Here is a 21,577-nt window from a genome sequence, read left to right on the forward strand (position 1 = left end):
GATCTACTGAAATACACTGCTGAGGAGAGCAGCAGGCGAAGCTGGGGTTTGGACTCATGTCGCAGTGGCTGGTTGGCCATAGCTTGATAACACTGAGACTTGAATCCCTGCTCCACCAGCGAGGCCTGCAAAGCACAAGTTTTAATTGGAAAAATCACCTTTTTATTGTTTGTGAACTGGTAGGTTGAGATAATATTTGGGGCTAAATGATGAAATCCCATATGGTTGGGTGCTAAAGCATAAAATGGGAGGGGATTAAATAAGATAAGTAAAATGCTATCTTATTTGAAATAAGCCTGAAATAGGTATTATCAATTCAGAAGTGATTAAGGAATCAGATGCCTTTCTGTTGTCTTCTTCAATATGACTTAGTTGGAGACTAGGCAGGAAGCCAGACGAGCAGATAGGAACTATTTTCCCAGCTAAATCAGTTATCTTTGAGGAGCCTTCTAGAAATTCCACATATATTTTATCTTAAATCTCGTTAGGCAGAGAGCCTCAATGGGAGACTAGATAAAGAAGTTAAAAATTGGCTATCTATCATGGTCCATCCTAAATGTAAAACAGGACTTTTAACTGAAGGAGAATGAAATTGGCAATCTCCGTTATAGATAAAGTAGCAATTCAGAATAAATTAATTTTTCCTACAACAGTCTGACTTCATTTTCTTGAAGAAATGTTCATTGAAAACTGAATGGAAAAATAATTGAAAATTCTTAACAGTCTTATTTTGTTTATTTTTTATTTTTGCTTACACGAGCTGGAGTACAGGCCAGAGATGTGGGGGGCGAGAGGATTCACCAGAGACAGAGTGGAACAGAACAGGCAGATTGACTGAAGTACACTGCTGAGGGGATCAGCGGGCGAGTCAGGAGAGGTCTGCTGCGCCATATGGGTTGCTCCCTGGCCAGATGGGGATCAAACTCGGGTTGCAGAGGCTGAAAATTACTTCATAATGTGGTACTTAACCCCTTGCGCCACCAAGGAGGCCCTCTTACTTTATATATCTCGTCATGCTACATGGTACACATCTTTGGTATAAATATTTTGTTGGGCCTCCCCTGGTGGCGCAGGCGGTTGAGCGCAGCATTGTGAAGCTGTCAGCGGCCTGTGCAACACCGGTTCCATCCCAGCTGGCCAGCGAGGGTCCCAAATGGCACGGCAGACCCCTTCCTGTTGCGCCCGCTGCTCCCCTCAGGGAGTGCATTTCATCCGTTTGCCTGTTCTGTTCCCTGCTCCATCTCTGCTGAGTCCTCTCACCCTCCCATGCATCTGGCTTGTACCCTGGTTGTTGTATAAATAAATAAATAAATCTTTTTAAAAAAATTTTGTTTAAGCAATTGGATTTAATTTTTATGCTGAATTTTAACAAAGTGATTATTGTTCATGGGTAGTAGACCTGAACTAAAATGAATCAATTTAAATTTCTGAAGTCCACTTAATGGCACTAACAGTATAATAACGTTTTATAAAATAACTTACTGGTAAAAATTTATTAACAGCTTTTTATAACTGTAAAATATGCTTTGATTTTTTTAATCTAGAAAATGGGGATAATGAACTAAAATAGCTTAGCATTTCTCAACACTTTGGCATATGAGACTGGTAATTTTGTTGAGAACTGTCCTGTGTGTTGTGGGAAGTTTTAGCATCATCTCTAGTTGCAACCTGCTAGATAATATTAGTATACTCTGTTGCCTCTCAGTTGTAATAACCAAAGATATTAGTTAAAATTTCCAATTGTCTCTGGGTGGGAAAGTCGTCCCTGGCCACACAGTATCCATAAATAATACTCCCCCCTCCTCTTTTTTTAAGTTGTTGACTTCTAAGTGTTGTGGTCTAGCTGTATCAGAGTCAATCAAAATGAAAATTTTAGTTGAAACAGGAATACCTAGTGGCTTTAATTTTTTTTTAAAAGATGTATTTATTTATGAATACAAGAGCTAGGGTACAGGCCAGAGGTGTGGGGAGGTGAGGATTCACCAGAGACAGAGTGGGAGCAGAACAGGCAGATTGAAATACAGTGCTGAGGGGAGCAGTGGGCAAGTCAGGAGAGGTCTGCTGCACTATGTGGGTTGCTCCCTGGCCAGCTGGGGATCGAACTCGTGCAACAGAGGCTGCGAACAGCTTCATAGGTTGCTTCTTGACCCCTTGCGCCACCAGGAGGCCTGGCTTTAAATATTTTAACTTACTGTCTTGCTATGGTAAAAATAAAGTGTTGCATAGTCATTCTTAAAATCTAATGTTTACTTCTTAAATGTCATTACCTGTGCTTATTTTATTTAAGAAATACTGTGTAGTGCAAAAAGACTGAAGTTGTTAATGCAGCCTTTGAGTTCCATTCATGTGAGAACAGAAGCTCTAGCACTAACAAAATTAGAAGTCTGGTGGTATTTATTGATGAGACTTGGACCTCACCTTCCTGCTAATTTTGAACAGGTAATATAAGTGTTGACTGTCATACTTTTTATTTTATTAATGTATTCTTAAATTCTTACCAATTTAATTTTGTAGTTTTTGCTGTGTGTAAGCAAGATCATAATATATAAGATCTGACACAAAGCTTGAGTTTAATTCTTCAAAGGAATTTAAGTTTTCTAATATGGAGCCTCCTAATTTTTTTTTCTCTTAACTTTTCTAAAATGGAGCCTCCTAATACCTTCTCAATCAGTAAGCATGTAGTTATCTATTCTTACTTTAGAAGCAATGTGAGAGATTTTTCAAAAGGATTCTTCTGCAGTTAAGAATAAAATTGAGAGTAAAAGTACCATTGCTTAAATTAAAATCAGATATTATAGTGGGTACATAGAAAATTGGACCAGTTGTTATTATTTTAGTAGTTTATCAAAAGAATCTATTCCTTGGACTCAGATATTCATGTTTCATAGTTTGGGAAACACAGATCACTGGCAGACTTTCATGAAAGTCAATTCAAAAAGTACTTTACCAAATTAGTTTGTACTCTGAAAGATACCAGTCTTTTTTCACCTCTTTAAAATCTTTCATGGAATCCTCATTTCTGTAGAAATCTACATGTGTCATCTTTCTTGGTTCAGCTACAGTAAACTTACAGAAAGCTTCAACCCACAGGGATACAATGAATATTCTGACTGCCTGAAATCAGATGCTTGGCCGGAAGGCCATTCATCTAAGGTTTCATCAAAGCACTGTAAGTTATGGTTATAGTTGTCCTTAATCAGATGTCCTTCCAGTGGGGTTTTTATGTTTGTTTTTTCTTTTGTTTATCTTTTTCTAGGCTAAATAGCAGTAATCATTTCATCTCATCTTTTTTTTTTTTTCTTTTTTTTAGGATTGATTTATTTATGCATACAAGAACTGGGGTACAGGCCAGAGGTGGGGGGGTGAGAGCATTCTCCAGAGACAGAGTGGGGAACAGAACAGGCAGATTGACTGAAATACACTGTTCAGGGGAGCAGTGGGCAAGTCAGGAGAGGTCTGCTGTGCCATGTGGGTCACCTCCCTGGCCGGAGATCGAACTCATGCTGCGGATAGCTTCACGGTGCTGCATCTTAACTCCTTGTGCCACCAAGGCGTCCCCTTCATTTATTTCTTACTTTGGATGTTGGACTATATTTTATTTTGGTTCCATAGTCCTTGACATCTAGGCTTTATAATAGAATAGCCGTGAGTATATTTTTAGAAAGGAGGACTTAAGTATGCTTGAATTTTTAATAAGCTTAATTGTTTAGTATATTGATATGTTTAAAATTGTGGGAACATGAACTAGTTGTTCTTGGGCATTGATAGCAATAAGTAATTGGGATCATTGTTCCATTTTGGGTTCTAGTATGCTAATATCTAGTTGTTTCATGCAATCATTGGCATAATTGAATAGATTTGACAAGTAATGGAATGATCTCAGACATGAACTTGAAGTTGTCTTTTTTTTAATGCTTAAGATAACAGTTCCCCCCACACACACACAAAAGAAACATAGGTTTATTACAAAATTTGAAAAAAAAAATACTACTCCATATATTGAGGTAGTTTCTCATTTACCTAACAAACGTAATTGAACTCATTGTGTATACCAATTTGTGTTTTACTTTTTATTATAGTAATAGTATTTTTTTAGGTTTTATCCTTCTATTAACATACAGGAAATACAATAAACTTGATACCTCACCATCCAGATTTAACCAGTATTATAATTTTGCCAGGCTTGGTTTGAATCTAGCTCACTTTTTTTTTTTTTTTTTTTTTTTTTTGCATAGAAGGACTGGGGTGTAAGCCAGAGGTATGGGAGGTAAGAGGATTCACCAGAGACAGTAGGGAGTAGAAAAGGCAGATTTACAGAAATGCACTAAAGAAAACAGCCAGTAAAACAGGAGAGATCTGCTGTGCCATGTTGGGTTAGCTCCCTGGCCTGGGGACCGAACAAACTCACATTGATCAAACTCACACCTTCACAGTAATAGCCCCGATACTTAACCCCTAGGCCACCAGGGAAAGTACTCATGTTTCTTACAGTGCATTTTTTTCCAAAGCTTAAAATGAATGTCTACTAATAATTTTAAAACTTAGAAGTTATTTGCAGAAGTTACTATGTATAATTTTCCATCTGGAATTTAGAACTAAAATTTTTAGATGAGATGCACGTAGGGCAAACAGTTGCAATAAAAATTTTTCCTTTTCCAAATTTGAGTTTTTAGCCTGTGTATCAAAGCAGTCATTAAAGTCCAACGTATCAAAATAATTTAGACTGTTTAAAGTAATTTAACTGTATTATGTAAGACTTGTGAAAAAAATGTGAGTTATGCAGATTTCAGTTTTCCTTTTGTTTTTACCCCTCTGTAGGTTTGTGTGCCTCTGATTCAAAGCACAATAAGCATTGATTCTAATACTTCACTTCAGAGCACTTCACCTCGTGTAGCTACTTCTCCAGGTTTGAATCCTGTTACTCCTGTACACAAAGGTAAGAGGCTTACATACTTTTTTCTTTAAAAAAAAAAAAAAAAGACTGAAGGATTTGCTCAGTGGTGGTTGCAATGCAGCACTTCATAATTTGGGCTCTCTCAATATAAACTCCATTATACCTGTTTGTTTTCCTTATGTGGTAATGTTTACTATTGTAATTGCATTATTGTAATTGCAAATTACTGGTTTTTTTTTTCAGCTTCATTTTGTGAGGTCTATTACAAATAATTTTTTGAGACTCAGATCTATCAAATAGAAAGATCTTAAGAAATGTGACTTAGTATGAATACATTTGAAAGAAAAGATTATTTGCTATAAATTGTTAGCTATTTTGAGTCAAATATAATTATGTTTCAGAAATATCTGCATGGTAATATTTCAAGGTATTGATTAACACCTTAGAATTATCTTCATTAAATGTTTTGTGTTGCTAATCTAGTAAGATTACTTAAGAACTGTGGTGCGCTCTAAAAAAAATTCAGCTTTGATTTGAAGAACTTTTTACTTCTGAGGTACATTTTAGTGAAATAAAGTAAGTAAAATATGATCATTTTGATAGTGTAAACTTCCATAATTATATTTTTCAGGTGCTTCCCCATATGGATCACCAGGAACTCCCCGGATGAACCCGAGTTCAAATTTTGGTGGAATGGCCACAATTCCCTCTATTCAACTTTTGGGACTTGAAATGTTACTTCATTTTTTATTGGGTCCAGAAGTCTTGAGCTTTGCTAAGCAAAACAAACTCGTACTGAGCTTAGGTATTTACTTGTTTTTAAATTGTTTCAGTTATTACTATAGTTCAGACAGACTATATTGCATTAGAGTGAGAAAAGATATTATTTTCCCACGACAAAATAACCTGTGGTTATGTATCAATAAATGTAAATCTTTTCAATAGCAAACCCGTGTCAGACTACCTGCAATTTTGTATTGAGAAATTTATGTCATAAAACATGTTTTGTATGATTGTGTTTTTTCCCTCTTTTAGAGCCACTTGAACATCCATTAATCAGCAGCTCATCTTTTTTTTCTAAACATGCAAGTACACTTATCTCTGCTGTTCACGATAGCTTTGTTGCAGTTGGAAAAGATGCTTCTGGTAAATATTTAAGAGAAAGTTGTTTATTTTTTGCATTTAACAAGAAAATAGCAAATATTTCATAGTGCCACCTATTGGTCAGATTATGCTACAATCGTTTTGTATATATAGTGTCCCTTATCCAGTTTCTTGTCCTTGGTTTTAATTCTCTGCAGTTCACTGTGGTTCAAAATAGATTACATTCAGTAAAATATTTTGAGAGACCATTATTATAATTGTAATTGTTGTTAATCCTTTGTTATGCCAAATTTTATCATTTTAGCTTTATCTTAGGTATATACATATAGAGAGAGAGAAAAAACATAGTGTATGCACAGGGTTCAGTACTAATTAATCTCAGGCAACTACTGGGAGTCTTGGAATGTGTCTCCTGTGGATGGCAGGGGACTACTGTAAATCATTTAATCTTCACAGTAACCATTTTATTCAATTTTGCTGATGAGGAAGTTGGGTTGTAAAGAAGTAATAACTCATGCAAATTTACATGGTGTTGGGGCTGTGATTTAAACCCAGTCTATGTTGGCTCTAGCATCTCCACCCAAATACTGTGTTATACCTATCAAGTAAGAAGAAATTTTAAAAATTACTTTGCTGTTTAATTTGCTAGGAAATTTTTTTCATGTGGTTTTCAGGTATCCTTCCGAATCTAATTCTTCATCTCAGAAGTGATAGGTATTTAATAAAGAATTTATAGATGATGGAAGGAAATTGCCCTTAGTTTCATGACCTGGTCGTATTATGTTATAGTCCTTTTGAAAAAATACATTTAGTTTTTAAATAAAAATGGTGATAGTGTTTGTAAACAAATTACAAGTTTGAATGTTATGTTTAAAGACTTATTTATTTATGTATATAAGAACCGGGGTACAGGCCAGAGGTGTGAGGGGGTGAGAGGATTCACGAGAGACAGAGTGAGGAATAGAACAGGCAGACTGACCAAAATACATTGCTGAGGGGAGCAGCTGGTGAGTCAGGAAAGGTCTGCTGTGCCATGTGGGTTGCTCCCTGGCCAGCCGGGGATCGAACTCATGCTGCGATATCTTTATAGGTTGCATCTTAACCCCTTGTGTCACCAGGGAGGCCCTGTACTAATCAGGCCCAATCCTGCTTAGATTCTGAGACCAGATGAGATTGGGCGCATTCAGGGTGGTATGAGAGAATTATATTCTAAGTTATTAAGTATTGCTCAGTTTATTTCTTTAGATTAAGGATAAAATGAGGAGCCTTTATAGTCTACTTTATTGTAAAGTAAATATGCTTTATATTGTTTGACAGATGTAGTTGTCAGTGCTATTTGGAAGAAGCTAATTAGCTTGGTGAAGTCAGTTATTGAATCAGGTAAGTTACTGTAACAATGATCAAATGATTATAGCATGGGGTATATTATTTGGCCCTTATATAGAAAATTATTTTAAAATCATCTTTGAAGTTTTAGAGCTTTCAGATTTTTAATTTACTCAAACAAATTATTTTGATTTAATAAAAATTAATTTCGTAGATAAGGAGTGTATTTTACCTCTAAAAGTATACTGTATTTTCACCCCTACAAATGTTTAGAAATACACTCTTCTTTTACTTTTCGGTAGGTAACAAAAAAGAGAGACCAGGATCTGAAGTTTTGACCCTATTATTAAAATCTTTGGAAAGTATAGTCAAATCAGAAGTATTTCCTTTATTGAAAACACTGGTAAGTATTGTACCTACACACTAGACTTTTTTAAAAAGATATATTTGTTTATGTATACAAGAGCTTTGGTACAGGCCAGAGGTTCTGGGGGTGAGAGTATTCTCCAGAGACAGAATGGGAAACTGAACAGGCAGATTGACTGACATATACTGCTGAGGGGAGCAGGGGGCAAGTCAGGAGAGGTCTGCTGCGCCATGTGGGTAGCTCCCTGGCCAGGGATCGAACTCGTGCTGCAGTGGCTTGGATAGCTTCCTAGGTTGCGTCTTAACCCTTTGTGCCACCAGGGAGACCCAACTTGTTCATTTTAATTGTTTTTCTGCTTTTAACTTTCTAGACTAATGCAAATATATTCACAAATATGTAAATATTACTATATTTGAGATTTTAACTGAGAATGTATTTACATTAATGAATTTTATTTATAAATTAAAGAACAGTTCATATTACTCTATTTGTCCTAAGTAGATTGCTGTTTCATGGTTAATATACAGTAAAACCTTCTATCTTTTTTAGGTTCTTATGGAAATTACAATTAAAGGACTTCCTGAGAAAGTTTTAGGTTCACCAGCATATCAGGTTGCTAATATGGATATTCTTAATGCAAGTATCTTAAATGTAGTGATTTGATTAAAAATAATGTTTAAAAAATCCGTGATAGTTCACTTTCTTAAAATCGTAAAAGATTGTAAAATTTGACTGTTGGATTTGGATATGCTGATAAGGAAGACACTGATAAGAGTAATGGGTTAATGGAATTCTTTCTGTATTCAGCAGGATTCTGAAAGGTTTTTGATTTGCTTATACACAATAATATTGCTGGATACTGTTAATAAATTTTGGACAGTTAATACATTGGCTTAATTATGTGAAATGTATATAATAATTAGGATATAGACACATGGTTTAACTTAATTTTTAACTTACGATATAAGTTTCAAGTTAATTTTTTTTTCATATCTGCAATCTTTTACCCTTTACCAGTTGCTCATGTGGATGAAACATCCAATGATATTTCTGTATGCTTTATGGAAATGAATTTGCTATCACTTTTATCATCTAAGTAGTCAAAAGTTAAATTTCTGATACTTATAAAGAACCATATGTCACATAATTGATGTAGAAAACAAGTGTAACAGGATTTTTTTTTTTTTTTTTTTTGTAACAAGAATATTGACTACAGTCTTCCATCTTTCTTTAGGGAACTCCTGCATTGTTCTTAATTCAATTAATTTTCAACAATAATCTCTTGGAATGTGGTATAGAAGATCAAAGGTAATTTAAACTTAAGCCTTTTTATCTTGAAAAGAGGTATGAATGACATTCTTTTAAATAATATGTATTATAAAAGTTTTTAAAAAATTAGAGATCTGGAGTTTATCATTTCCTTGGCAGCTAGGTTTAGAATTTTATTACATGTTATTTAATTTGGCAAAAACTTTAGATTTTAAAGCATGGTTCAAAATTTTTTTTCAGATTTTTTCTCAATCTTGAAGTACTTGTAGGCTGTGTTCTTTCTGGCCCAACTTCACCACTAGCTTTCAGTGACTCTGTTTTAAATGTTATTAATCAAAATGCAAAACAGTTGGAAAACAAGGAGCATCTCTGGAGAATGTGGAGTATTATAGTCACCCCATTAACTGAATTAATCAATCAGGTATGACATTTATTGTACATATTTCTCCCCCCCATTTTTTTTTAAAATATTTATGCATGCAAAAACTGGGTACAAGCCTGGGGTGTAGGGAGTGAGAGGATTCACCAGAGACAGAGTGGAGAACAGAACAGGCCGATCTACTGAAATGCACTGCTGAGGGGAGCAGGGGGTGAGACAGGAGAGGCCTGCTGCAGCACGTGAGTCACTCCCTGGCTGGGGATCAAACTCATGCTGCAGTGGATGCGGATAGCTTCATAGGTTGTGTCTTAACCCCTTGCGCCACCAGGGAGGCCCTCCCAAAATTTATGGAATATTTTCCCTTTTTATTTTTGCTTAGAATCAAGAAATTAATAGAAGTTTTCACTTGAACAGGAGATTGATTAGATGTTTTTTTCTTGTGGCTTGGGTAATTTTCTACTCATTAGGTTAGTTGATTGTTTTTCCATTTCATTTCAACCTCATTCAAGAATACATGATGTATTGGGAACTAATTAATTCCATTTCCTGCAGCAGTGATTATAACACATGATACATCTAAATTCTCATATTTATATATCTGGTTTTTTTTTTGTTTTTTTGTTTTTTTTCAGTGAAGAGGAAATGGTAATGGCCATCTTGACTGGGCTATATAATCTAGGATTCTCATGGTCAAACCATGTTTGTGATTACCCCAAAGCCACATTCTAGTCCCAAAGCCAGAAATGTGTGTGTGTGTGTGTGTGTGTTTAAGTTTTATTTATTTAATTATACAAGCACTGGGTACAGTCAGAAGTGTGGGAGGGTGAGAGAATTCACCAGTGCCAGAGCAGGGAGCAGAACAGGCAGAAGGACCAAAGAACAGTGCTGAGGGCAGCAGCGGGTGGCAGGAGAGGTCTGCGCACCATGTGGGGCCCTCACCCGGCAGCCAGGGATCGAACTGGTGCTGTGGAGGATGAGGGCAGCTTCGCAACCCAGCGCTCAACCGCTGCGCCACCAGGGAGGCCCGACCTTTGGGATTCTTTTAAGATATAAACACACTGCATTAGTTTTCCAGACTTATTGTAACAAATTACCACAAACTGGTGGCTTAAAGCACCAGGAATTCCCTCATAACTCTGAGGCCAGAAATCCAAAATCAGTATGTTGTCAGGGTTGTTTCTTTTGGGGGGGTGGGGGGGGACCTTTCATACCTGTCATTTATTTTGGTGTTCCCTGGCTTGTAGATGGATCACTCCAATCTCAGCTTCCATCTTCACATGGTATTCATCCTTGTGTCTCTGTCTATGCAAATTCCCCTTTTCTTATGAGGATGTTAGTTTCCTGATCCATTATAACTTCGTTATTATTTGATTACATCTGAAAAGACCCTGTTTTCAAATACTGTCATTTACCATTATCAGGAGTTAGGAGTTCACCATCTCTTGGACATCTCAACATCAGGGGACACAATTCTACTCTACCCATAGTAAGATATTACTAATTAGAACTGGAATTGGATGGTAATTTGCTTACCTTTGTTATTTTTCTTGTTTCAGACCAATGAAGTGAATCAAGGTGATGCCTTAGAACATAATTTTAGTGCCATCTACGGTGCATTGACTTTACCAATTAATCATATTTTTTCAGTACAGAAATTTCCAGTGGTAAGACAATATCAAGTTTTTGCTTGAGGAATTTGCATTTTCCTGAATATGTTATTTTTTTTTTTTTTTTTTTTAAATTTATTTATTTATTTATACAAGCATTGGGTGCAGTCAGAAGCGCGGGAGGGTGAGAGAATTCACCAGAGTCAGAGTGGAGAGCAGAGCAGAGCAGAGCAGGCAGACTGACGAAGTACACTGCTGAGGGGAGCAGCGGGCGCTGCAGGAGAGGTCTGCGCACCATGTGGGACCCTCAACCGGCGGCCGGGGATTGAACTGGCACTGCAGAGGCTGCGGGCAGCTTCACAGCCCAGTGCTCAACCGCTGCGCCACCAGGGGAGGCCCCTGAATATGTTATTTTTATCCTTTACTAATAAACTCCTACAGTATTTTTTTCTAAAATAAGACATTTTTTACTTTATTAGATTAGGGGAAAGCAGAGTAGTCTAAGGGAAGAGAAGTTTGACCTTTAATCATCGCTGGTGTAGTAATGCAGCATAGCATTATTAAAATTCTTCAATTAGAACTTTAATGAGAGACAGGGACTGCAAACTTACTACCCTACATCATCATTTCTTTGATACCTTAAACAAAAGTGTTAAAGATATACTATTGGGTGTTTGATAAGGTAGATAAACATTTCAGAAGTTTCTTTATTATTGTTATTAGGCCACCATGAAGACATTACTTAGAAGTTGGTCAGAATTGTATAGAGCATTTGCCCGATGTGCAGCTTTGGTGGCAACAGCAGAAGAGAATTTATGTTGTGAGGAGCTTTCTTCCAAGATATTGTCCAGTTTGGAAGCTGAAGACCTTGTAGTGAGTTTATCCATACTAATCTTTATGTTTGTTCTTTTCAAGTAAATGAAGGTAACATTGTGAACTGTCATTTATTAATGCTTTTAATTTATAGGTGACATAGTTACTACATTAAATAGCTTTTTAAAACAGTTGTGACTCTGGACTTTAAGGCCCATGTTTCCGGGACCACCATCAATGATACACGTTTACTACTCTGTTGTATACTTGTTTGTGCCTGTGCCATTCTCGATTTAAAGTGAGTCCTTTGGAAAGTTAGTAGACTTCAAAGCATAGGTTCCTTTTTACTCCTTTCTCAATAGACTAACAGCTTGATGTATGTCATTCTAGGAAAAAAAACCTTTCTTTGTATTTGTTTATGCATACTTTACATATTGATACATTATGTATAAAAATGTGGTTTTCTTACCAATTGAATTCTATGTTTATTACTCTTGTTTTTCATGTGAGAAGATGGCTATTTAGCTCTTGATAGTGATTACAACTGGAGAGAAAAAGAGTAATCTATGACAAGCTATAATTTTAAGTTCAAGTTTTTAATGCATTTTATGGCATATATTTATTTTAAAATACTGGCACAATTCTGATTGTTGCATTTTGATGCGATAGGATTTGTCAGTGTCTTTAAAAAATTTGGTCACTTTTTAAAAATACTTATGTAACTTTAGGTTGCATTTGAAATACAATCTGAACTGCTTGCAATTCCTTCTTTCTGCCAGGAATTTTGTTTAAGTAGACTTGTTAATTTCAGTCATAGTACTTTGTTATTTCCTTTTTTTGGCACTTAGCTCAAAATCATCAGTGTACTTGATTGTTTTACTTTACACTCACTCCCTGGGACTTTCTGTCTTGTTGATGTATAACCATGGCATTTATGTAGCACTTAGACACTGAATTTATTTAACAAATGGGGAGAAAGCCTGCTTACATTTATTACCTCTTAAAATTGTCTTGGTTCGGTATACATATTTGTTCTCTTTCAGAGAAATTTCAGAATTTGTCAAGTTCTATAAAATACCCTGTTGAGATTTTGCTTGCAATAGGTTTATTATATTGAATTCATAAATTAATGAATTCATGAATCTTCCCATCCAGAAATACTTGCGTTGTCTGTTTAGTTCCTCTCTCTAATGTCACTTAACCAAACTAACTTGCTTAATTTTTGTTAGTTATAAACCTATTTTTCAGTTATTTTAAATGGTTCCTTTCACCATCACTCATCCCCACACACAAATCATTCTTAGATGGTGGTCTACATAAAAAGTGGTGCTAAACTGCACTTCCTTACATTTACCCAGTCATGTGTCTTTGAGACAGCCGTATTGGTCACAGTGAAATTCTTTTAAACATTGCAGGTTAGTGTTTTATAATTTTTGGAAGTATCTTTATTGTGAGATTAGGTTGAAGCTCTTCATTGTCCAACTTACTTACTATGAAGAAAGTAAACTTTTGAATAAATTATAAAGTTATACTGTGTTCACCAATTTCAGTGTAAGAAGACTGCTGTAGCCATAGTTACATTGTCCCTTTAGTCTTATTTTTATTTTTTTGGTTGGGCTTGATGATAAAAGATTTTCCTATTTTAAATCTTAAAAAAAAAAAAATGTTTAGTTTATTAATCACTACATTAAGCCCTCTGACATTGGTATTTTGTTAGAATACAATAGTCAGAATTACAGCAATATTTATAAAAGGGAAACTAAAATCCTGGAAAAGGTAATTTTTAATTCTTAATTTTATATGCCATTACTTAAGATAGTTTTTGTTCTATGTTTTTGATTGCATCTTTTTCAGTAACGTCCAATACTATTAACTGCTGTCAATAATCATAAAACAGTAATTTTCATGTCTTTTTAGTATAGGGTTATTTGAAATGATGCTTTTTCACCTAAGAGAATAGTTTACAGAAGTGTGTGGCTATTTTGCTATTAATTTTTGGTTGTAATCAGAGCGGATTGTCTTATATAACTTCTAATTTAGGAATCTTCTACATTACAGCTCTTTGTGGTGGTATTACAATTGTTGCCCATTTCTGTGCGATTAGATAGTGTCTCTGATTATGAATTTGATGTATTTAAATATTCATTATTTCGATGCTATGTTGACATTTGTGTGCTGTGTCTAAAGTGCCATGATTACATGTTCACAATAAAATGTTACTTTTTATTGCCTTTTTCTTGAATTTTACAAACTTGAACATAGTATTTGTACCCTTTTAAAAGAAACAACTTGCATGCAGAACAATATAAAAAATTGTATATAACAGTGCAGTTAACGTAGTTAACACATTATGATGAAATACTTATGTAACTTTACCAAAGTCAGTTTCGAGAGCATCATCATCAACATCTCAGAAGTGTCCCCTGTGCATTTTGACTCACCAGTAATCTCTCCAGAAAGTGTGAATTACTATCCTGACTTAGTTCAATAATCATTTCTGTGTTGTTGGACTTTTTTTAAAATGTTTTTTACCCCACACACATACACTATATGCGTTTGTTTAGCATTTCCTCTTTTTGAATTTTATATTAATAAAATTATATGGTGTGTCTTTTGTAGTCAGTATTTTCCATTTTATGTTTTGTTGAGTTCATTTGCTTTCATGATATATTATTCCAGTCTGTGGACTTAGGGTTTTTTATAATATGTTGTTGCTGAAATTTGTTTCTTATATCCATTTTTTTCTCCTTGTTTTGATTCAGTGTATTCTTTGCCAGCAAACTTACATGTGTTGATATAGAACTGATACTTCTGTAATAAGTTCATTGGTTATGATTTTTGCATCAAAAGGTTTTAAAGTACAGATTGTTCATTTGTTGTAATAGCTTGTGCTCTTACAAATGTGTAGTTTTGATATGAGCCTTTTTATATTAATTTTTTCTATAAAGTTTTAGAATTTTTCCCTTCTCTTTGGAATTTAGACACAAGGTATATCCTGGAGGATCTTTTTAAGTTATTTTTTAAGTACTTAACAGATCATTTCACTCTAACGGCCTATTGCCTTCATCTAAGGAAAGTTGCCTTGTTTTAGAGATGCTCAGTGTTCCTGAGCCATTTCAGGTGGTTTTTAGGCCTTTTGGGTTTATCGTCTTACGTTCCTTACTTTTCTCTCTCTCATATGTATTTGTGTTTGGTTATGGTACTGCTTTCTGAGAACCTGATATTTCTGTGTGCATTCCTTTGTGTTTTGTTTTTACAAATGGTTTTGTTTTTACATTTAATGTTATATGTGAATATGATTTACTCTTAGCTCCATTTCTCATTAACTCTTTCCTCATGGATTGGTTCAGTTGATATTTAGTACACTTTATTCATGGTACTGGTTTTCCTTATGATTATGTGCATTTGTTAATAAAGGTGATTATTGAGCAATATTGTTAGCTGGAATATGTTTCCTAACCCAGAAGAGAACCCCTGTTTTTCTGACTTTGATAGCAAATTGTAGTTATAGGCATCCTTGCCTTGTAAATTGTAGGCAAGAAGAAAGTACCTGAAACTTTAACATCGTTTGTCTGAGTAAATTGTTTTTCTGGATTGATCTTCAGTTTGGTTTTCATTGAATAACTGGCACACTTCCTTCCTCCAAGTGACCCTTAACGCACTCATTGGTGGGAGGCTATCTTTGGGAACAGATAGGTTAATTAGTCCAATGAAGAAGACATGTGGAAAATAAATGGAGAGTGTGCAACTGTTTTTATAGTCTCTAATTTTGGAAGTCTTAAATTAGCTATTTGATTTTTTTAATATCTCCTAGATCTTTTTATGAGAACCGTCATTGTGTCTTCTGTTACTGAGAACTGCTGCTAGGAAAGTTCGTTTTTTAAGGTGTTGTTTGACTCTTGGTGATGGGACTTCCTTTGTTTTCCGTCTCCCCCTCATCTTATCTTTAAAAGATAATTCCCAGAAGACCTAATGAGTATATGGGTTTATTTTTATATAACTATATACTTGATGTACTTTATGTGTTATAAACTGTGGTATGTGTTAATGTGTGAGGTAAAATCTTGTATTTTTGTTGATGCTTGCTATTTTTGAAAACTACGCCAGTAGAAAATTTCTATTTTTTTTTCTAGAACTTGTTGTTCTTGGAGAGGATCATTCATATTATTACTATAATGGTTGATTGCATCGACTTCTCCCCATATAATGTTAAATATCAGCCCAAAGTTAAATGTAAGTATTTTTTTGAAACTATTTGTTCACTCAGTGTTGTATAAACATAACTTTCTGAACCATTGTCAAGGCTGATAAGAACTAATACTAATTGCTTTTCCCATCTCTTTTTATCTGTGATTTTGTACAACCATATCCGTTAACTATGCTAAGAGCTCATATGCCAAGTACCCTTTCTCCCTCACTTGCTCCTGGGCCACACAGTCACCTTTCCCCTCTACAGACGTAATCATTTTATTTCTTTCTATATACACAAAGATAAATGTTACCCTATCCTCTTGGTACAAAGGATTAGTTGGGCAAGAAATTTTGAAGTTTGTTAAAATGTTTTTATGTGGTGATTGATTTGAAATAATAAATTAAGTTGACATTTAATTGAATAGAAATCATAGAATGGTAAATTGAGTATGGTTTTATATAGTACTACAGGAAATTTTAAATTCCAAACATTTTGGCTCAGTTTTTACCAATTTATTTAAAATTGGACAATTAAAATCATAACAGGTTTTCTGATATTTGAAACTGCAAACTTAACTAATTCCAATTTACATTGTAATAAATGCCGAACTACTTTTATCTACATATATACTTTCATCTACATATATTCATAATATATAGGAAATAACCTTCTCCTACTGAAAATGTTAACATTTGAAGCTATTTTTCTTGTTAAAGATTAGGAACATACTCAGTTTTCCTTTTCTAAGATCTGTCGTTAATGAATTAATGCAAAGCTTTCTAGAATGTAAAATATTTCTAGAATTTTTTGTGTTTGCATTTTTACTAAATAATAATATACAGAAACATGTTAAGTACCTAAAGTATATTAAAAGGTCAGAACATCCCAGTTTCATTGCCACAGAAATTGCTTACAGATGTGCTTGAACTTTTTTTTAAAAGATTTATTTATTTATTTATACAAGCACTGGGTACAGTCAGAAGCGCAGGATTGGTGAGAGAATTCACTAGAGACATAGCGGGGAACAGAACTGGCAGACTGACGAAATACACCGTTGAGGGGAGCAGTGGGCGCGGCAGGAAAGGTCTGTCGCGCCATGTGGGGCCCTCCCTCCCCGGCGGCCGGGGATCAAACTGGCGCTGCAGAGGCGGCGGGCAGCTTCACATCCCAGGGCCACCAGGGGAGGCCCTGTGCTTGAATTTTTATTTCAGCTTCTGTGTTGACCTCAGCATAACCTAAAATGATTATGTACCAAAGAATATCGGAAATTACTTTGTAAGACAGAAAGTTTGATAGGCTCAAGATGATGAACTCCATGTTGACATTTACTCCTTAATTTGAAAAATTGAACCAGTGTCCATCTATCCATGATCTGTAAACCCATAATTACAAATATCTTATATATTTTTCATCACTTATCTTGATTCCATCAGGATCTCTGGGACTTTTTTTGATAACATTATTTTGTAATTTTTAAGATTTAGAGAAACATAACAATTATACACGGATACCTTATCTTTTACTCAGACTCCTCAGTCAGTAGTTGTTTTCATTTGCCTTATTATTTTTATCCCCTCCCCCATTTTTTTTCCTTTAGTCATTTTATGGTAAAATGACACAAGTCTTTAACCCAAAATATTTCCTGTGTTATCTTTTATGACATATGAACAGCACAAAGTTAATTTTAAGAGTTTCTCAATGAGAGCTTTTTAATATTTCCTCAAGATTAGATTTAAGTTTCATCCATTTTTTTTAATCGTACAGATGTGTAATGGAACCACATGTGATGAGATTAGTTTTCCTAGAAGCTAATTGATAGGAACAAGTTAAAATTTCTACTGTGTATTTCTGGCCACAGAAGCTTCACCAGATTTCTAAACAAAGATTCCAGACATCTGTAATAGTAAACAGTAATTTGTATTCATTCATCCATTTTCCAGCCTGCTAATTTCATTCCAGGATCTTGGAATGAATGCATAAGAATGCAAGTCAGGAACCAACCCTGGATAGAATGCTCTTCCATTGCTGGGCACACAAACATGTATGCCCACTTTCACTAGAACAGTTTCTACATGTATGCCCACTTACACTGGAACATATATGCTCACTTACACTGGAACAGTTTAGACATGCTAGCATATTCACTTAACATGTACATCTTTGAGATCTGAATGGAAACCTTAATGCTTGAAGATGCCCCATGCAGACTTCTGGAGAAAGTAAAAGGTCTACACAGACAGTAGCCACACTGGTAATAGATATTCCCCCCCCCCCCATCAGCATTATATATAACAAAATGACAATGAATTTTATATTGTTTGAGGACCTGCTGTAAAGCCGTGGTGTCTTTTTCAGTGCTATACCAACAAACATACAGATCAGTTTATCTGATAACTGATGATGCTAACATTGCTTGGTTACTAAGATGGTATCTACTAAGTTTTGCACTGTAAATTAGCAAGTTCTTATAATAAATAAATTCATGTTTTGTGCAGATATTCTGACACTGTGGAAATAACCTTTTCTTAGAAAACTGACTCATTTGTCATCTGTTACTGCTTTTTGCCTCAGACACTACAGTACATACTGCAAAGCAATAATTCATACTGATTCACTTGCTTACATTAGCTTGTATCTATTTTTTGATCGTCCCATTCTCTAGTCATTTATTAAGCACTACAAGGCATCAGTCAATTCTCCATGCAAGTGACTTCCTAATATAATCTCCTTATGTATAAAGGAATCTCCCTTATTCCTTTGTCTTATTCTTATCAATATAGATTTGTGTATTTCAGTTGATTACAGTTCATTACTATTTCATGCTTAATACTCATGTCACTAAATGTCATTATGACCTTTTCATGTGTTGGCTTTCTTGGGAAACTTTAGCACAGCATACTCAGGTTCATCTTCTACTGGCCCTGCCCCAATCTAGAATCAGCCATACCCATAATCTAAAAACACAGACTGTCTTCTTGTCTCTATTATGGCCAAGAATTTCCTGGTGGCATTTTCAATTGACTATATTCATGTCTGGAAAACTGATTATAGAGAGGAAGTTGGAATTTCTTGCAGTTAGCAACTTTTAATTTCACCATATTTTTAGTTAACAAACCTGGAATAAGAGTTTTCTCTTAAATATGAATATCTTAAATGAATTAATTCTTTGGGGAGAATAAAGGTAGTTTTGGAATGGACACAATTCTCTTGACAAGTGGGGTTATCTCTGTAGGTAGGTATCTGGAGGAATGGTATTGTCAAGGGCACAAACGAAAATCATACAGTACTTATAAGTCACATCTTTAAATCTGGATATTTTTTCTTGTGTTCTTTGTGATTTGCATCTCTGACTTGTTCATTGTTATTTGTAGATTCCATTGTATTAGAGAAGAACCAGGAAGCAATAATTTCTGAAGGAAATTTTTCTTACTTTACAAATGGACATTTAAAATTTAATTTACACAAAGTTTTATTTTTTAATTTGCAACATGGGTGGAACTGGAGAGGATAATGCTAAGCAAAATAAGTCAGAAAGAGAAAGATACAGAATAGTCTCACTTATATGAAATATAGAGAAACAACAAAAGGATCAGTCAGAACAAAACTAATAATGAACTGTTAATATCTGACTACAAAACTGAGGCAAACAGAAGGAAAGGGCAGAGTGGTACGTTGAGAATACAGGAGGGAGGAGGCCCAAATGGTGCACTGGGGAGGATTGTTGGGGCCTTGATGGTGTGCAGGGTATTAAAGTACATTTGTAGAGGTTTGAACCTGTAACCCCCAGAACAAGTACGAATATGTAAATTACTTATCTCTATAAATGTAATTTGGAAAAAGAAATAAAACTTAGGGCCTCTCTGGTGCCTTAGGGGTTAAGTCTCAACACTCCACATACACAACCTGAGTTCAATTTCTGGCCAGAGACATAACCCACATATGGCACAGCAGACTTCTCCTATCTTGCCCACTACTCCCCGTAGCAATGTTTTTCAGTAAATCCACCCATTCTGCTCCCCACTCTGTCTCTGGTGAATCCTCTCACCCCCACACCTCTGGTCTATTCCCCAGTTCTTCTATGCAAAAAATAAAATAATTTTTAAAAAGAAAAAATTTAATTTTGGAACTTACCTAATTATGTGATTTAGTACTTTGAAATTTTTGAATATGAGAAATTTGAAATGCATTTTTATAATTCCTTAGAGAAAATGGACTTCATTTTTCTGGAATTTTTCTTAAATCATTTGATTTCCCTGTGTCTTTGATTACATTTTAAAGATACTGTTATAGTGACATTAATGACAAACATATAACCATTAATGGTATGTTATTTTAAGATTTGTGGATATTATTTTTTAGAAGCATGTACTAGACAAATCTGACATTTAATGTGATGTATATATAAATGGTAAGCTGGACAATGACACTCTTCAAAATACATGAGTTTTTAATAAATTCAATTTTATCTTAGCACCTCAGAGACCTTCAGACTGGTCCAAAAAGAAGAAGGAGCCCCTGGGGAAATTGACTTCATTATTTAAACTTATTGTGAGAGTGGTCTCTTCTTTCCACACTCTGAGCCTGAAGGAAATACATTCTGATACTCTCGTCACTATTGGCCAATCGATCACCAGCATTCTTTCCATTGTACTTGGACGTATTTCTTTGCCTTCTATGATCCGAAAGATATTTGCAACTCTAACGAGACCTCTGGCATTATTTTATGAAAACTTAAAGTAAGTATTTTGGGCTTAATAGTTCTGAATTAAATGTCTATAATTTAGATGTAGATGGCAAACTCTTGTTTTCCCATCATTTTTTGTCATGGTGGATAGTAATCTTTCAGTTTGCTGGAGAGGGTAATATGTTAAATTTTGCTATTGTTAAAAGATTGCTCAAATAACACGCTAACAGAGGTGGAAATTGGAAGTCCTTTTATTTTGCTGCTAGTCCATCTCCCTTTTTTTTTTCCAATGTAGTGCATTTTTTCAGATTTGTTTATACAGATATACCCATTAAATGTATGATGTGCATGAAATCATGTTTGACATGCTCTTTGCAATTAAGCATTAATATATCCTTTACCCCATACATCTAAGAATCTTACTATTTATAATGTTTTCATAGGGTTCCATGAATGTTTACCCACTTTCCTCTTGGTAGATGTATGTTAGTTTACTTGAGTTGTCCCTTTTAATAGACAATATTATAGTTGAATATAATTACATACAAATCTTTATGCACATTTGTCGCTGTTTTTGCAGGACAGGTCCTTGACATGAAATAGTTGGTTCAAAGAATACACATTTAAATTCCCAACTTAACCTCCAAAAGTATTAATTTATGTTACCCTTTACATTTGAATTGAAGCAAATGGTGCCTTTTACAAAACCTGAAAAATCCCAAACAAACATTTTAAAAAATTCCTCAGTGTTCCTAACAGCAAACTTCTGTGATTATTCACATAACCTAAGTTTTGCCAACTGAATTGACAGGGAAAGGTTTTAGGAACAGACTTTATAAATACAAAATAGGCCCTCAAATCAATTAACTTAGCAAATTAATCATGGTGTGTAGTTTGTCAAAAATAATGTTCTTGCTGGGCCTCCCTGGTGGCGCAAGGGGT

The 21,577-nt window shown here is 34.8% G+C and overlaps 1 protein-coding gene across 1 annotated transcript in view; it reads left to right on the forward strand.

Moving 5' to 3' along the window:
- The window catches only part of RIF1 (replication timing regulatory factor 1), a 46,431-nt gene that overhangs the window by 10,851 nt on the left and 14,003 nt on the right, over positions 1-21,577 (forward strand). The window contains exons 9-21 of the mRNA XM_084235162.1: positions 2,288-2,439; positions 4,819-4,936; positions 5,526-5,699; positions 5,930-6,040; positions 7,316-7,378; positions 7,627-7,727; positions 8,241-8,342; positions 8,926-8,999; positions 9,201-9,381; positions 10,896-11,003; positions 11,670-11,819; positions 15,893-15,992; positions 20,423-20,687. Coding sequence (XP_084091288.1) covers positions 2,288-2,439; positions 4,819-4,936; positions 5,526-5,699; positions 5,930-6,040; positions 7,316-7,378; positions 7,627-7,727; positions 8,241-8,342; positions 8,926-8,999; positions 9,201-9,381; positions 10,896-11,003; positions 11,670-11,819; positions 15,893-15,992; positions 20,423-20,687 — 1,699 coding nt within the window. The remainder of the gene's footprint in view (positions 1-2,287; positions 2,440-4,818; positions 4,937-5,525; positions 5,700-5,929; positions 6,041-7,315; positions 7,379-7,626; positions 7,728-8,240; positions 8,343-8,925; positions 9,000-9,200; positions 9,382-10,895; positions 11,004-11,669; positions 11,820-15,892; positions 15,993-20,422; positions 20,688-21,577) is intronic.

The sequence above is a fragment of the Talpa europaea genome (assembly GCF_964194135.1).
Source record: "Talpa europaea genome assembly, chromosome: 1".
NCBI lineage: Eukaryota > Metazoa > Chordata > Mammalia > Eulipotyphla > Talpidae > Talpa > Talpa europaea.